The sequence below is a fragment of the Procambarus clarkii genome, chromosome 8, assembly GCF_040958095.1.
Source record: "Procambarus clarkii isolate CNS0578487 chromosome 8, FALCON_Pclarkii_2.0, whole genome shotgun sequence".
Lineage (NCBI taxonomy): Eukaryota > Metazoa > Arthropoda > Malacostraca > Decapoda > Cambaridae > Procambarus > Procambarus clarkii.
The window spans coordinates 40,229,706-40,248,838 of NC_091157.1; the positions used below are offsets into that span (position 1 = coordinate 40,229,706).

At 45.5% G+C, this 19,133-nt stretch overlaps 1 protein-coding gene across 5 annotated transcripts in view; it reads right to left on the minus strand.

Annotated features, from left to right (window-relative positions):
- Window positions 1–19,133, minus strand: part of LOC123759720 (carboxypeptidase D) — a 298,163-nt gene that overhangs the window by 44,077 nt on the left and 234,953 nt on the right. For 3 of the 5 annotated variants that reach the window (XM_069317603.1, XM_069317599.1, XM_069317605.1), the window contains exons 6-8: window positions 11,270–11,406; window positions 10,217–10,404; window positions 1,978–2,058 (exon numbers count right to left, since the gene is read on the minus strand). In XM_069317603.1, the coding sequence (XP_069173704.1) occupies window positions 1,978–2,058; window positions 10,217–10,404; window positions 11,270–11,406 (406 nt within the window). Of the gene's footprint in view, window positions 1–1,977; window positions 2,059–6,527; window positions 6,561–10,216; window positions 10,405–11,269; window positions 11,407–19,133 lie in introns of all 5 variants that reach the window. The other 2 variants (XM_069317600.1, XM_069317610.1) reach the window with 2 other exon arrangements.

The window sequence follows — 19,133 nt, forward strand, 5'->3', positions numbered from 1 at the left end:
TAATATGACCTGGACAATCTGGGGGAATGATCTATAAAATGGTTGCTAAAGTTTAACTCAAGGGTAAGGTAATGAAATTAGGCGAACGTAGCAAGAAGCTGAACACAAGGTACCATCTCGGAGGTGAAATCCTGCACGAGTTAAATAGAGAGAAAAATCTGGGGGTTGATATCATATCAAACCTGTCCCCAGAGGCCCACATCAAAAGGATATCATCTGCGGTGTATGCAGAACACAAAAAAAAGGACACAGGTGGAAACTGAATACCCATATGAGCCACAGAAATAGTAAAACAGATTTTTTTTAAGAAAGTGTCAGAGTAGTTAACAAATGGAATGCACTAGGATGTGATGTGGTGGAGGCTGACTCCATTCACAGTTACAAATGTAGATATGATAGAGCCCAGTAGGCTCAGGAATCTGTACACCAGTCTGTTGACAGTTGAGAGGCGGGACGAAATAGGCGAAGCTCAACCCCCGCAAGCACAACTAGGTTTACACACACACACACACACACACACACACACACACACACACACACACACACACCACCACACACACACACACACACACACACACACACACACACACACACACACACACACACACACCACACACACACACACACTCACACACACACACACTCACACACACACACACCACACACACACACACACACACACACACACACACACACACACACTCACACACACACACACACACACACACACACACACACACACACTCACACACACACACACACACACACACACACACACACACACACACACACACACCACCACACACACACACACACTCACACACACACACACTCACACACACACACACCACCACACACACACACACACACACACACACACACACTCACACACACACACACACACACACACACACACACACACACACACACACACACCACCACACACACACACACACACACACACACACACACCCACACACACACACACACACACACACACACACACACACACACACACACACACACACACACACACACCCACACACACACACACACACACACACACACACACCACCACACACAAGATGCCTTACCTTAAACAGCAAACAACACAGACATGCAACAACAACAATACAAAATAACCAAACAACGCAAGTGTGTATCACTACTGGTAAGAACACATAAAATAATAATTCTCCAACACAAGAAATAACAACAAGAGGAGGAGAAGCAGCAGAGGCCGGAGAGAGAGGCAGAGGCAGACAAGCAGGAAGAGGGAGACACAAGCAGGAAGAGGGAGACGCAAGCAGGAAGAGGGAGACGCAAGCAGGAAGAGGGAGACACAAGCAGGAAGAGGGAGACGCAAGCAGGAAGAGGGAGACACAAGCAGGAAGAGGGAGACGCAAGCAGGAAGAGGGAGACACAAGCAGGAAGAGGGAGACACAAGCAGGAAGAGGGAGACACAAGCAGGAAAAAGGAGACACAAGCAGGAAGCAACATGCTCTCGTCTTTATCTTCCGCTACTAACTCTGTCTCAATATTTAGAGATGTATTATATCGTATATTTAGACCGAAGGAGTTGGCATTGTTCAGAGTTTTGTGAATTAACGTGGAGGTTCTGTTTTTTAAACTCGATGGTTTATGTTTTAAAGTGTTCGCTTTAGTTAGTAAAGATAACATTGAGGCACCAGCGAGGCAGCTGACACATTAACTGCTCTCAAATACCCTTTGGCACATATCAAGGCAACATCTCGCTAATTTTGGCAAGCAGTCTAATTAAATCAAAGGTCACCAGACCCTCGCTGTGGGACCTATGAGGCATCACGTTAATTAAGATGTGCTCCATTCCATCAGTGGCAGATGCAAGACACTCTTCAAACCCCTGCCCGGGAAGCAACATGGAAGCATGACGTCATCACACGCCTGGCCAATAACAAAGCAGCATATCTCACAAATGTCAACAAAGAGCCAACTCACCGCTCCTATAATCGACCTCCTCCCTACCATCCTTGCCTTGAGTTGCGTTTAAGATACTCAGGAGCTGAGTCCAGTCCAGGGCTGGAAATTCGTGAGACACTCTCTTTCAACAGACCAACATTGGCAAAGGCTGATAATAGTTTAAATTTACTCGCATGAAATAAATACAACTTCGTATACAGTATACAGCGTATACGAAGACAATCTGCACCACTTAATGCAGATGTATATAAGGGTGAAGCTTTTCTGACGGCTTCAGGTCAGGTATCAGCCTCTCAAATATAAATATCTGTAATCAAGTAAGTTTTACATTGTCGGGATGAGCTGTCTTTAATGCGTTAGCGCTGAGCTGGTCAACATGTCGGGCTACAGTCACCTCTGAAATATAAATACTGTATTTCTGTTAAATAATGTCCCCATTCGCTGTCAACCTCATGAATTATGTTAATGGGAACTGAATGCGAACTGGGAGACAGGGTGGGGGGAAGAGAGAGGGAGAGATAGAGAAAGAGAGAGAGAGAGAGAGAGAGAGAGAGAGAGAGAGAGAGAGAGAGAGAGAGAGAGAGAGAGAGAGAGAGAGAGAGAGAGAGAGAGAGGAGAAGAAACGAGAAAGAGACACAGATTTGAGAGGGAACGAAACAGATATATTGGAGCAGACACAGAGAAACAGAACGATACATACAGGGACAGAAGATAGACAGAAATAGAGACATACTAAAGTGGAAAGAAAAGCAGAAATAGAGAATAAGAGAGTTAACCAGGGAGTACCAGAGAGTGAATGAGAGAAAGAGGGATACAGAGAGAGAGAGTCTGGATATAGAGGGAACGAAGACAGGAGTACTGAAAACATCAGAGTACCTAATGTTTGTCCAAATATGGCACAATGGCTCATTATGACAACACTGCCTCATCTCCTACCATCACAACACTGTCTCTTCTACCATCACAACACTGTCTCATCTCCTACCATCACAACACTGCCTCATCTCCTACCATCACAACACTGCCTCATCTCCTACCATCACAACACTGCCTCATCTCCTACCATCACAACACTGTCTCTTCTACCATCACAACACTGCCTCATCTCCTACCATCACAACACTGCCTCATCTCCTACCATCACAACACTGCCTCATCTCCTACCATCACAACACTGCCTCATCTCCTACCATCACAACACTGCCTCATCTCCTACCATCACAACACTGCCTCATCTCCTACCATCACAACACTGCCTCATCTCCTACCATCACAACACTGCCTCATCTCCTACCATCACAACACTGCCTCATCTCCTACCATCACAACACTGCCTCATCTCCTACCATCACAACACTGCCTCATCTCCTACCATCACAACACTGCCTCATCTCCTACCATCACAACACTGCCTCATCTCCTACCATCACAACACTGCCTCATCTCCTACCATCACAACACTGCCTCATCTGCTACCATCACAACACTGCCTCATCTCCTACCATCACAACACTGCCTCTTCTCCTACCACCACAACACTGCCTCATCTCCTACCATCACAACACTGCCTCATCTCCTACCATCACAACACTGCCTCTTCTCCTACCACTACAACACTGCCTCATCTCCTACCATCACAACACTGCCTCATCTCCTACCATCACAATACTGCCTCTTCTCCTACCACAACAACACTGTCTCTTCTCCTACCATCACAACACTGTCTCTTCTACCATCACAACACTGCCTCATCTCCTACCACCACAACACTGCCTCATCTCCTACCACCACAACACTGCCTCATCTCCTACCATCACAACACTGCCTAATCTCCTACCATCACAACACTGCCTCTTCTCCTACCACCACAACACTGCCTCATCTCCTACCATCACAACACTGCCTCATCTCCTACCATCACAACACTGCCTCATCTCCTACCATCACAACACTGCCTCATCTCCTACCATCACAACACTGCCTCTTCTCCTACCATCACAACACTGCCTCATCTCCTACCATCACAACACTGCCTCATCTCCTACCATCACAACACTGCCTCATCTCCTACCATCACAACACTGCCTCATCTCCTACCATCACAACACTGCCTCATCTGCTACCATCACAACACTGCCTCATCTCCTACCATCACAACACTGCCTCTTCTCCTACCACCACAACACTGCCTCATCTCCTACCATCACAACACTGCCTCATCTCCTACCATCACAACACTGCCTCTTCTCCTACCACCACAACACTGCCTCATCTCCTACCATCACAACACTGCCTCATCTCCTACCATCACAATACTGCCTCTTCTCCTACCACAACAACACTGTCTCTTCTCCTACCATCACAACACTGTCTCTTCTACCATCACAACACTGCCTCATCTCCTACCACCACAACACTGCCTCATCTCCTACCACCACAACACTGCCTCATCTCCTACCATCACAACACTGCCTAATCTCCTACCATCACAACACTGCCTCTTCTCCTACCACCACAACACTGCCTCATCTCCTACCACCACAACACTGTCTCTTCTACCATCACAACACTGCCTCATCTCCTACCATCACAACACTGTCTCTTCTACCATCACAACACTGCCTCATCTCCTACCATCACAACACTGCCTCTTCTCCTACCAGCACAACACTGCCTCATCTCCTACCATCACAACACTGCCTCATCTCCTACCATTACAACACTGCCTCATTTCCTACCATCACAACACTGCCTCATCTCCTACCATCACAACACTGCCTCATCTCCTACCATCACAACACTGCCTCATCTCCTACCATCACAACACTGCCTCATCTCCTACCATCACAACACTGCCTCTTCTCCTACCATCACAACACTGCCTCATCTCCTACCATCACAACACTGCCTCATCTCCTACCACCACAACACTGCCTCATCTCCTACCATCACAACACTGTCTCTTCTACCATCACAACACTGCCTCATCTCCTACCACCACAACACTGCCTCTTCTCCTACCATCACAACACTGCCTCATCTCCTACCATCACAACACTGTCTCTTCTACCATCACAACACTGTCTCATCTCCTACCATCACAACACTGCCTCTCCTACCATCACAACACTGCCTCTCCTACCATCACAACACTGCCTCTTCTACCATCACAACACTGCCTCTTCTACCATCACAGCACTACCATCACAACACTGCCTCATCTCCTACCATCACAACACTACCATCACAACACTGCCTCTTCTACCATCACAACACTGCCTCTTCTACCATCACAACACTGCCTCTCCTACCATCACAACACTGCCTCTCCTACCATCACAACACTACCATCACAACACTGCCTCTCCTACCATCACAACACTGCCTCTTCTACCATCACAACACTACCATCACAACACTGCCTCTTCTACCATCACAACACTGCCTCTTCTACCATCACAACACTACCATCACAACACTGCCTCATCTCCTACCATCACAACACTACCATCACAACACTGCCTCATCTCCTACCATCACAACACTACCATCACAACACTGCCTCATCTCCTACCATCACAACACTACCATCACAACACTGCCTCTTCTACCATCACAACACTGCCTCCTCTACCATCACAACACTGCCTCTTCTACCATCACAACACTGCCTCTCCTACCATCACAACACTGCCTCTTTTACCATCACAACACTACCATCACAACACTGCCTCATCTCCTACCATCACAACATAAAATGAAGACATTTTCAGTTCATAAAGACCATTTTGACCGGCCGGCTTGCTGTTTATGTACCAATCCGGTAACCTTGTCAAGGCTTATGATAAAAAACTCACTGATGACGCCTCTCTGGTGTTCCTAGTTCATTTAATAGTGTCACAATATATCCGAAGCCTCTATATCCTCTTCTAATGTATCAGAAGTAGCTGTGTGTTTGGTGTCCTCCAGATGGTTCTTGAAGCCGTTGGCATTCTTTATCCCGGCTTCCAATAATAATCATTACTATTTAAATGTGTTCCAGCATTAATCATTAATATTTGCCAGTCTTGCTGTTGTGTTTATATTATCAAGTCTTCCAGATCAACGACTCTTTTTTTTTTCCGTGTGACGAAATATACGTTTGTGATTCATCTGGAAGTTCTGTTCTCATTATGAGTGTGCTAAGGCTCTGGGTAGGCGCCTTCTAATACAAGTGAGGGTCTCATAATGCCTCAGTGATGTGTCTCCCTAGACAACTTTCAGTCTTGGATATCCTAGTTCCTGTGACTAGCAAAGCGCTTCTCTACAGTGGACATGCAGGAATAAGAAATTATTCTTGTCAACCAAAACATAGAATTGTGCCCAAAGGTAAATTTTTGCCATCCAAAAATAATATCTTTATGGAACAAAAATGATATGAACACGGACTGAGAACAAAGGATGATATCAACCGAGTCTTCTACAGCGACCTAGGGAGGTGAACTTTGTGATGCGGGAGAGGCCAGGTCAACCAACCTAGAGGTGTAAACGTGGCAATGCAATAATTACTGGTTGGTTAAGGAAAATACCTGCACACAAGGGCTTCAGGTTGCAGTCCTTGACTATAGATGATACAGAGACCTGTGTTAGTACATGACGCACACCTTCTGGAGTGTTAGTACGCAATGAAGCAAATGTATACACAAAACACAAGACTTGCTTGTTGCCTTTGGGTGAATAAATGCTGACAAATATATTACATTATATATATTTACACTCATACACACACTTGTCGTATCTAATAGCCAGAGTTGCCTAACAAGCCGATTTTTCGTGAAATATTTAATGTTTGTAAAAAACGTTCTTATGTAATTATAAGGTTTTCAATGTATAATATAAGATTGTAATTTTATGCTATTTGAGTCAAAACTAACATACAAATTTGTTCAAACCTAACCTAACCTACCTAACCTATCGCGTACTAACATAACCTAACCTAACATAATTAATTCAGTAATTCATGCTCCTAATATAACAGATTATTGTTAGAAAAGAACCAACCTGGAAAGATATATTTTTGAATATAACGAAATTTATTCAGCCTGTTAGGCAAATCGAATGTTGCATATTTTTGCATATGCAAAACCTTTTATACTAGCCTAAGTAGTGCAGTACTGGCTATTAGGCAAGACATTATATATAAATATTATATATATATATATATATATATATATATATATATATATATATATATATATATATATATATATACATATACATATATATATATATATATATATATATATATATATATATATATATATATATACATATATGTATATGTATATATATATATATATATATATATATATATATATATATATATATATATATATATATATTATATATTATATGCGGAAAATCCGCAGAGAAATGGGAAAGGGAGATAACGTTTCAGCCGATCAAAGCCGTTGTCAACACCAGACTGACTAAGAGAAAACAAAGGAAGGGTGGAGGTCAACAACTGAAGCCTGACCACCCATCCCCAGGGAAAGAATTACCAAGAAACAGGTATAGATTAGCTTGGAATGGTCAGAAGGATTAAGCGATCAGAGAATATGTATAAAAGATGAAAGAAAAAGCCTCATTGAACACATACACACATAATATATGATTATAATATTGTAATGAGACAATGTAACCCTCCCTATCAGAGTTTTTTCTTACACTCCTGTGCAATATTGTAACTTAAAAATAGGCCAAGTTTGTACATACCAGTACTAACATTGAGAAGATTTGTGGCCAGATTAACGAAAGCACTTAGGCAAATACTTAAGAACCTGTACATCTTTTCTTAATCTTTGGCGGCCTTGTTTACAAATATTAAACAGTTAATGAGCTCCTAAGCACCAGGAGGCTGTTTATAATAATAACTCCAGTTGAATGGGAAATTTTCATGCTTGTAAACTGTTAAATAAATGTAACCAAAGCCGTCAAAGATTGAGCAAAGATGTACACGTTCGTTAGTGCTTGCGTAACAGCTTCGTGAATCTGGCCATTGGACACTAACAGATTAGGGCAGACTCAATTAAATTCCGTTCCACAAAATCATTGCAATTTGTAACGCTTTTCGCTCCATCCCAGTTAATAGTGCGATCACATAAACTTGTGTGTAGATTGAAAGTACTAGACGTTTGGGCAGTTCTTATACTATAAACATGTTGGGACAAACGCAATTGTAAGGATTTTCCTGTTTGTCCAAGGTACACAGAATCACAATCATTGCAGGGAATCGAATACACACAACCTGCTGTATCAGGGGAGTTTTTTTATTAAATTGGACTTGATCGTACTATTAGTGAACACCAAATTGATATTAAGGTTCTAAAAACTGGGGAAAATTTTTCAAGTCCCACCGCACGTACGATCAAGTCCAATGTATGGACTTGACTGGAATAGGCACTGCGTCTAGATCCAGAATCCCTTCGTGTCGCGGTGGCCCTCCGCCTTGGGGCCCCAATTCACATTGAATACAAGTGTATTTGCAACAGGGTGGAAGCAAACCAATATGGACTGCATGGGTTGCATTGCGGAAGCACAAAGGGCTGGCATGCAAGACACATCAAGGTCAACGACATCATCAAGAGGAGCCTCGTCTCAGCTCAGTGCCCAGCGGAGAGAGAACCTCCCATCCTAGGGAACCAAAACCCGGATAAACCAGCACTTCGCCCTGATGGCATTACAATATATCCCTGGAAAAGGGGCAAACAGTTTGTGTGGGACTACACATGTGTATCCACCCTAGCTGACACCTATTTACACTTTGGTGCTGACCAAGCAGGTGGGGCGGCCAACCACAGGGAAACAGCAAAATCACTCAAGTACAGGCGACTGGAAGGTCAATACACCTTTGTTCCCATAGCATCTGAGACGCATGGCCCCTGGGGTAGCAGTGCCTTGAAATTTCTCAAGGAATTGGGCTCCAGGTTCACTGATGTCACCAGAGACCCAAGGGCTGTCAATTTTTTGTTTCAGCTCCTCAGTGTGGCGATCCAGAGGGGAAATGCCTGCTGCATCCTCGGTTCCTGTCCGGAAGCGGAGGAGCTTCAAGACATCCATAACCTTTTAGCACTTTTTGTATTAACCAATGTTCATCTTGTAACCTTTAAATATCCAATAAAGTACAAAACACACAAAGGGAAGGGGGTGGTAGGAGAAAAGCACACAGAAACTGTATTGGAGAGGACCGAAACATTCCCTCTAATGCGTTATGTGTGCTTTCCTCCGAGGCTAAGGGTCCCCCTTCTTCCAACCAGAGGTGGTACGCCTTTCCTTATTAATTTTATATATATATATAATATATATATATATATATATATATATATATATATATATATATATATATATATATATATATATATATATATATATACATATATATATATATATATATATATATATATATATATATATATATATATATATATACATAACCGAAAACTCACACCCCAGAAGTGACTCGAACCCATACTGCCAGGAGCACTATGCAGCTGGTGTACAGGACACCTTAACCACTCGAACATCACGACCGTTCAAAAGATGATGGTAGCCAAGGCTATTTACCCCATCATCCCGACGGCGCTCTGATGTTAATCTTGGGCATAGTATTTTATCAAATCACCTCATTCTTTGGGGCAACATATGAGAAACACAAATGCGAACAAGCCTGAATGGTCCCCAGGCATATATGCAACCGAAAACTCACACCCCAGAAGTGACTCGAACCCATACTGCCAGGAGCACTATGCAACTGGTGTACAGGACACCTTAACCACTCGACCATCACGACCGTTCAAAAGATGATGGTAGCCGAGGCTATTTTCACGTGTTGCCCCAAATTTTATTTTTATGATCAGTCACAAACTCAAAACTCAAGTTTTGAGTTTGTGACTGATCATAAACATTATAATATCATACACAATGGACTCATATTACTCACATATATTATATGTACTATCCCCAATTACTGGAGAAGACGATACTCCTTCTCACCAAACCTTCTATAAGTACAGCAAATTTTCAATAACCGGATCAAGTTATCAATAACCGGATAAGTTTCATTAATATGGTTTACATAATGTAATGTACATTTTCCCCTCAGTTGTGTCCTCTGCTTCCGTTTATTTTCCCCTCTCACAGAATACAAGTTATCAGAATTCCCTTCGTATTATTCACATTTTGTGGAAGGAAAAGATTAGGAGCGTGCAGTGGGACTCACTGGTGTTGGGGGAGTTGTCGAAGGGGTAGGAGGCGACGAGGGCCCCGCCGTGCAAGTTGGCCGACAGCACGAACTGTATCTTGGAGACCCACTGCTTCACCGCCTCCGTCTCCGGCTGGTTCCGCTTGGTGTTCTGCTTGAAGTAGTCGGGGAAGTTGCGGTTGAGATCGAAGCCTCGGGAGTTGTACCTGAGGGTGATGGGCGCCGGGAGGAGGCGGGGGAGGCAGGTGACCATTACTCTTATTGTTAATACTTCATTTTCACCCCATTGTTTATCATGGCTATGTACCCATCCGGGAAATATTCTTCTCTATTTCTTCATTATCTCTCTCTTTCTTACCTACTGAGTTCCCTATTATTAATCCCGCTAATCTATTATTTTTCTTCGTTTCTCTCTATTTTGCTCTTTCCTCCCCTTTCTTACTTATTTGTTCATTAGCTCATTAATTGTTCCTTCCTCCCTTGCTCCTTCCCTCCCTCCCCTTGCTCCTTCCCTCCCTCCCCTTGCTCCTTCCCTCCCTCCCCTTGCTCCTTCCCTCCCTCCCCTTGCTCCTTCCCTCCCTCCCCTTGCCCTCCTTCCCTTCCTCTCCTTGCTCCTTCCCTCTCTCCCTCCCCTTGCTCCTTCCCTCCCTCCCCATGCTCCTTCCCTCCCTCCCCTTGCTCCTTCCCTCCCTCCCCTTGCTCCTTCCCTCTCTCCCTCCTCTTGCTCCTTCCCTCCCTCCCCTTGCTCCTTCCCTCCTTCCCCATGCTCCTTCCCTCCCTCCCCTTGCTCCTTCCCTCCCTCCCCTTGCCCTCCTTCCCTTCCTCTCCTTGCTCCTTCCCTCTCTCCCTCCCCTTGCTCCTTCCCTCCCTCCCCATGCTCCTTCCCTCCCTCCCCTTGCTCCTTCCCTCCCTCCCCTTGCTCCTTCCCTCTCTCCCTCCTCTTGCTCCTTCCCTCCCTCCCCTTGCTCCTTCCCTCCCTCCCCCTGCTTCTTCCCTTCCTCCCCTTCCACCTTACCTTCCTACCCTTGCTCCCTCCCGCCCCAAGCCGTGGGCAGCCTGGCCACAACTCACCTGCCCTGTCCTCCGCGACAGACGCCCTCCTTGGCCACCTCGAAGCCGTCGGGGTTCATTGAGGGCATGATGTGTATCCTGGTGTTGTCGAGGAGCCAGCGGGTGTGGTCGTCGGTGCTGTAGCTCTTGGTCAGGTACTGCGGGAACACACCCCAGTCACCATCAACACTACCCAAGCTATAATACACTTCATCATGAACAAATCCACAAGAGCCGTGATGAAGGCTCGAATTTACGTCCGAGAGGATCCCAGACGCACCTTAATCGACTTAATCGACACAGTTGATTGAGGCAGCGTCTGGGATCCTCTCCGGCGTAGGTTCGAATCCTCATAACGGCCCTTGTGGATTTGTTCATATGATGCATCACGCTATTGTGATTTCTGTGTGCACACTTCACAGTGTTCAATGCGGGTGTTAATAGTTAATTAATGTTCAACATTTGTTATACAAAATTTAATATTAAATTATTTTAACAGATAAGGTAGGCAAGCATAGCATTTCAAGAATATAATTTAACATATGGACAATTTAACATAAGAGACATTAATAATTAGTGAGTTTCATTCAATAAGTTTTTCGTTTTTTGGGTGACATGAAGCCTGTGTATATATACCTGAGGTTCGTATCGAGGTCCACCCCAGGTCAACCTACTGAGTCTCCACAGGATGCTGCCCGACAACACTTACCTGGAGCTTACCTGCACAGGGTCTCGTGAGTTCTTCTACTCTCCGAGCCCGGCCTGAGGCCAGGCTGGACTTCTGATAACCAGAAGTCCAGCCGAAGTCGACGACGTTTCGGTCCAGGACGAACCGAAACGTCGTCGGCCCTTCACCTTCTAGTGTGTGGTCTGGTCAACATTCTTCAGCCACGTTATTGTGACTCCTCGCCTGCATTCTGATAACTTGGTCCAACAGGCTGTTGCTTGCAGCTGCCCTTTGAAACACCCTAGTATACTGTCCCACAACACTTGTCTAACACCCTAGTATACTGTCCCACAACACCTGTCTAACACTTTAGTATACAGCCCCACAACACCTGTCTAACACCCTAGTACACAGCCCCACAACACCTGCCTAACACCTTAGTATACAGCCCAACAACACCTGTCTAACACCCTAGTATACAGCCCCACAACACCTGTCTAACACCTTAGTATACTGTCCCACAACACCTGTCTAACACTCTAGTATACAGCCCCACAACACCTGTCTAACACCTTAGTATACAGCCCCACAACATCTGTCTAACACCCTAGTATACAGCCCCACAACACCTGTCAATCACCTTAGTATACAGCCTCACAACACCTGTCAAACACCCTAGTATACAGCCCCACAACACCTGTCTAACACCCTAGTATACAGTCTCACAACACCTGTCTAACACACTAGTATACAGCCCCACAACACCTCTCTAACACACTAGTATACAGCCCCACAACACCTCTCTAACACACTAGTATACAGTCCAACAACACCTGTCAAACACCCTAGTATACAGCCCCACAACACCTGTCTAACACTCTAGTATACAGCCCCACAACACCTGTCTAACACCTTAGTATACAGCCCTACAACACCTGTCTAACACCCTAGTATAAAACCCCACAACACCTGTCTAACACTCTAGTATACAGCCCCACAACACCTGTCTAACACCTTAGTATACTGCCCCACAATACCTGTCTAACACCTTACTATACAGCCCCACAACACCTGTCAAACACCCTAGTATACAGCCCTACAACACCTGTCTAACACACTAGTATACAGCCCCACAATACCTGTCTAACACCCTAGTATACAGCCCTACAACACCTGTCTAACACCCTAGTATACAGCCCTACAACACCTGTCTAACACCCTAGTATACAGCCCTACAACACCTGTCTAACACCCTAGTATACAGCCTCACAACACCTGTCTAACACCCTAGTATACAGCCCTACAACACCTGTCTAACACCCTAGTATACAGCCTCACAACACCTGTCTAACACCCTAGTATACAGCCCCACAACACCTGTCTAACACACTAGTATACAGCCCCACAACACCTGTCTAACTCCCTAGTACACAGCCCCACAACACCTGTCAAACACCCTAGTATACAGCCTCAAAACACCTGTCTAACACCCTAGTATACTGCCCCACAACACCTGTCTAACACCCTAGTATACAGTCCCACAACACCTGTCTAACACCCTAGTATAAAGCATCACAACACCTGTCTAACACCCTAGTATACAGCCCCACAACACCTGTCAATCACCCAAGTATACACTCCAACAACACCTGTCAAACACCCTAGTATACGGCCCCACAACACCTGTCAAACACCCTAGTATACAGCCCCACAACACCTGTCAAACACCCTAGTATACAGCCCCACAACACCTGTCAAACACCCTAGTATAGAGCCCCACAACACCTGTCAAACACCCTAGTATACAGCCCCACAACACCTGTCAAACACCCTAGTATACAGCCTCACAACATCTGTCAATCACCCTAGTATACAGCCTCACAACACCTGTCAATCACCCTAGTATACAGCCTCACAACACCTGTCAATCACCCTAGTATACTGCCCCACAACATCTGTCTAACACCCTAGTATACAGCCCCACAACACCTGTCAATCACCCTAGTATACAGCCCCACAACACCTGTCAATCACCCTAGTATACAGTCCAACAACACCTGTCAAACACCCTAGTATATAGCCCCACAACACCTGTCAATTACCCTAGTATACAGTCCAACAACACCTGTCATACACCTTAGTATACAGCCCCACAATACCTGTCAAACACCCTAGTATACTGCCCCACAACATCTGTCTAACACCCTAGTATACAGCCCCACAACACCTGTCAATCACCCTAGTATACAGCCTCACAACACCTGTCAAACACCCTAGTATTCAGCCCCACAACACCTGTCTAACACCCTAGTATACAGCCTCACAACACCTGTCTAACACACTAGTATACAGCCCCACAACACCTGTCTAACACACTAGTATACAGCCCCACAACACCTGTCTAACACACTAGTATACAGCCCCACAACACCTGTCAATCACCCTAGTATACAGTCCAACAACACCTGTCAAACACCCTAGTATACAGCCCCACAACACCTGTCAATCACCCTAGTATACAGTCCAACAACACCTGTCAAACACCCTAGTATTCAGCCCCACAACACCTGTCAAACACCCTAGTATACTGCCCCACAACATCTGTCAAACACCCTAGTATACAGACCCACAACACCTGTCTAACACACTAGTATACAACCCCACAACACCTGTCTAACACACTAATATACAGCCCCACAACACCTGTCTAACACACTAGTATACAGCCCCACAACACCTGTCTAACACACTAGTATACAGCCCCACAACACCTGTCAATCACCCTAGTATACAGTCCAACAACATCTGTCAAACACCCTAGTATACAGCCCACAACACCTCTCAATCACCCTAGTATACAGCCCCACAACACCTGTCAATCACCCTAGTATACAGTCCAACAACACCTGTCAAACACCCTAGTATACGGCCCCACAACACCTGTCAAACACCCTAGTATACAGCCCCAGAACACCTGTCAAACACCCTAGTATACAGCCCCACAACACCTGTCAAACACCCTAGTATAGAGCCCCACAACACCTGTCAAACACCCTAGTATACAGCCCCACAACACCTGTCAAACACCCTAGTATACAGCCCCACAACATCTGTCAATCACCCTAGTATACAGCCTCACAACACCTGTCAATCACCCTAGTATACAGCCTCACAACACCTGTCAATCACCCTAGTATACTGCCCCACAACATCTGTCTAACACCCTAGTATACAGCCCCACAACACCTGTCAATCACCCTAGTATACAGCCCCACAACACCTGTCAATCACCCTAGTATACAGTCCAACAACACCTGTCAAACACCCTAGTATATAGCCCCACAACACCTGTCAATTACCCTAGTATACAGTCCAACAACACCTGTCATACACCCTAGTATACAGCCCCACAACACCTGTCTAACACACTAGTATACAGCCCCACAACACCTGTCTAACACACTAGTATACAGCCCCACAACACCTGTCTAACACCCTATTATACAGCCCCACAACACCTGTCAATCACCCTAGTATACAGTCCAACAACACCTGTCAAACACCCTAGTATACAGCCCCACAACACCTGTCAATCACCCTAGTATACAGTGCAACAACACCTGTCAAACACCTTAGTATTCAGCCCCACAACACCTGTCAAACACCCTAGTATACTGCCCCACAACATCTGTCAAACACCCTAGTATACAGACCCACAACACCTGTCTAACACACTAGTATACAGCCCCACAACACCTGTCTAACACACTAGTATACAGCCCCACAACACCTGTCTAACACACTAGTATACAGCCCCACAACACCTGTCTAACACACTAGTATACAGCCCCACAACACCTGTCAATCACCCTAGTATACAGTCCAACAACACCTGTCAAACACCCTAGTATACAGCCCACAACACCTCTCAATCACCCTAGTATACAGCCCCACAACACCTGTCAATCACCCTAGTATACAGTCCAACAACACCTGTCAAACACCCAAGTATACGGCCCCACAACACCTGTCAAACACCCTAGTATACAGCCCCACAATACCTGTCAAACACCCTAGTATACAGCCCCACAACACCTGTCAAACACCCTAGTATAGAGCCCCACAACACCTGTCAAACACCCTAGTATACAGCCCCACAACACCTGTCAAACACCCTAGTATACAGCCCCACAACATCTGTCAATCACCCTAGTATACAGCCTCACAACACCTGTCAATCACCCTAGTATACAGCCTCACAACACCTGTCAATCACCCTAGTATACTGCCCCACAACATCTGTCTAACACCCTAGTATACAGCCCCACAACACCTGTCAATCACCCTAGTATACAGCCCCACAACACCTGTCAATCACCCTAGTATACAGTCCAACAACACCTGTCAAACACCCTAGTATATAGCCCCACAACACCTGTCAATTACCCTAGTATACAGTCCAACAACACCTGTCATACACCCTAGTATACAGCCCCACAACACCTGTCAAACACCCTAGTATACTGCCCCACAACATCTGTCTAACACCCTAGTATACAGCCCCACAACACCTGTCAATCACCCTAGTATACAGCCTCACAACATCTGTCAAACACCCTAGTATACAGCCCCACAACACCTGTCTAACACCCTAGTATACAGCCTCACAACACCTGTCTAACACACTAGTATACAGCCCCACAACACCTGTCTAACACACTAGTATACAGCCCCACAACACCTGTCTAACACCCTAGTATACAGCCCCACAACACCTGTCAATCACCCTAGTATACAGTCCAACAACACCTGTCAAACACCCTAGTATACAGCCCCACAGCACCTGTCAATCACCCTAGTATACAGTCCAACAACACCTGTCAAACACCCTAGTATACAGCCCCACAACACCTGTCAAACACCCTAGTATACTGCCCCACAACATCTGTCAAACACCCTAGTATACAGCCCCACAAGACCTGTCTAACACACTAGTATACAGCCCCACAACACCTGTCTAACACACTAGTATACAGCCCCACAACACCTGTCTAACACACTAGTATACAGCCCCACAACACCTGTCTAACACACTAGTATACAGCCCCACAACACCTGTCAATCACCCTAGTATACAGTCCAACAACACCTGTCAAACACCCTAGTATACAGCCCACAACACCAGTCAATCACCCTAGTATACAGTCCAACAACACCTGTCAAACACCCTAGTATACAGCCCCACAACACCTGTCAAATACCCTAGTATACTGCCCCACAACGTCTGTCAAACACCCTAGTATACAGCCCCACAACACCTGTCTAACACACTAGTATACAGCCCCACAACACCTGTCTAACACACTAGTATACAGCCCCACAACACCTGTCTAACACACTAGTATACAGCCCCACAACACCTGTCTAACCGTCGGGGGAAGCTATTTACAGCTTGGTGAACAGGTGATCAGGTGAAAGTAAATATCACCAGTACTGATGTTTAACATACAAGATGTAGAACATTATGTTAATAAATACAAACTTTTCTAAGTAAAAATAGATAAAACATGGTATATTGTGACACACTTGAGAGTGACACACTTGAGAGTGACACACTTGAGAGTGACACACTTGAGAGTGACACACTTGAGAGTGACACACTTGAGAGTGACACACTTGAGAGTGACACACTTGAGAGTGACACATTTGAGAGTGACACACTTGAAAGTGACACACTTGAGTGTGACACACTTGATAGTGACTCACTTGAGAGTGACACACTTGAGAGTGACACACTTGAGAGTTACACACTTGAGAGTGACACACTTGAGAGTGACACACTTGAGAGTGACACACTTGAGAGTGACACACTTGAGAGTGACACACTTGAGTGTGACACACTTGAGAGTGACTCACTTGAGAGTGACACACTTGAGTGTGACATACTTGAGAGTGACTCACTTGAGAGTGACACACCTGAGAGTGACACACCTGAGAGTGACACACTTGAGAGTGACACACCTGAGAGTGACACACCTGAGAGTGACACACTTGAGAGTGACACACCTGAGAGTGACACACTTGAGTGACACACTTGAGAGTGACATACCTGAGAGTGACACACTTGAGTGACACACTTGAGAGTGACACATCTGAGAGTGACACACTTGAGTGACACACTTGAGAGTGACACACCTGAGAGTGACACACTTGAGTGACACACTTGAGAGTGACACACTTGAGAGTGACACACTTGAGTGACACACTTGAGAGTGACACACCTGAGAGTGACACACTTGAGTGACACACTTGAGAGTGACACACCTGAGAGTGACACACTTGAGTGACACATTTGAGAGTGACACACCTGAGAGTGACACACTTGAGTGACACACTTGAGTGACACACTTGAGAGTGACACACCTGAGAGTGACACACTTGAGTGACACACTTGAGAGTGACACACTTGAGAGTGACACACTTGAGTGACACATTTGAGAGTGACACCCCTGAGAGTGACACACTTGAGTGACACACTTGAGAGTGACACGCCTGAGAGTGACACACTTGAGTGACACACTTGAGAGTGAGACACCTGAGAGTGACACACTTGAGTGACACACTTGAGAGTGACACACTTGAGTGACACACTTGAGAGTGACACACCTGAGAGTGACACACCTGAGAGTGACACACTTGAGAGTGACACCCTTAAGGCAGGAAGCAGAACGTGAAGAAAACAATTATTATACAGACAGAGACTACCACCCAAATGATTAAACAAGGAAGGAAGAGAGAGAGAGAGAGAGAGAGAGAGAGAGAGAGAGAGAGAGAGAGAGAGAGAGAGAGAGAGAGAGAGAGAGAGAGAGAGAGAGAGAGACGAGAAGACAGAGAGAGAGAGAGAGAGAGAGAGAGAGAGAGAGAGAGAGAGAGAGAGAGAGAGAGAGAGAGAGAGAGAGAGAGAGAGAGAGAGAGAGAGAGAGAGAGAGAGAGAGAGAGAGAGAGAGAGAGAGAGAGAGAGAGAGAGAGAGAGAGAGAGAGAGAGAGAGAGAGAGAGAGAGAGAGAGAGAGAGAGAGAGAGAGAGAGAGAGAGAGAGAGAGAGAGAGAGAGAGAGAGAGAGAGAGAGAGAGAGAGAGAGAGAGAGAGAGAGAGAGAGAGAGAGAGAGAGAAAGAGAAAAAGAGAGAGAGAGAGAGAGAGAGAGAGAGAGAGAGAGAGA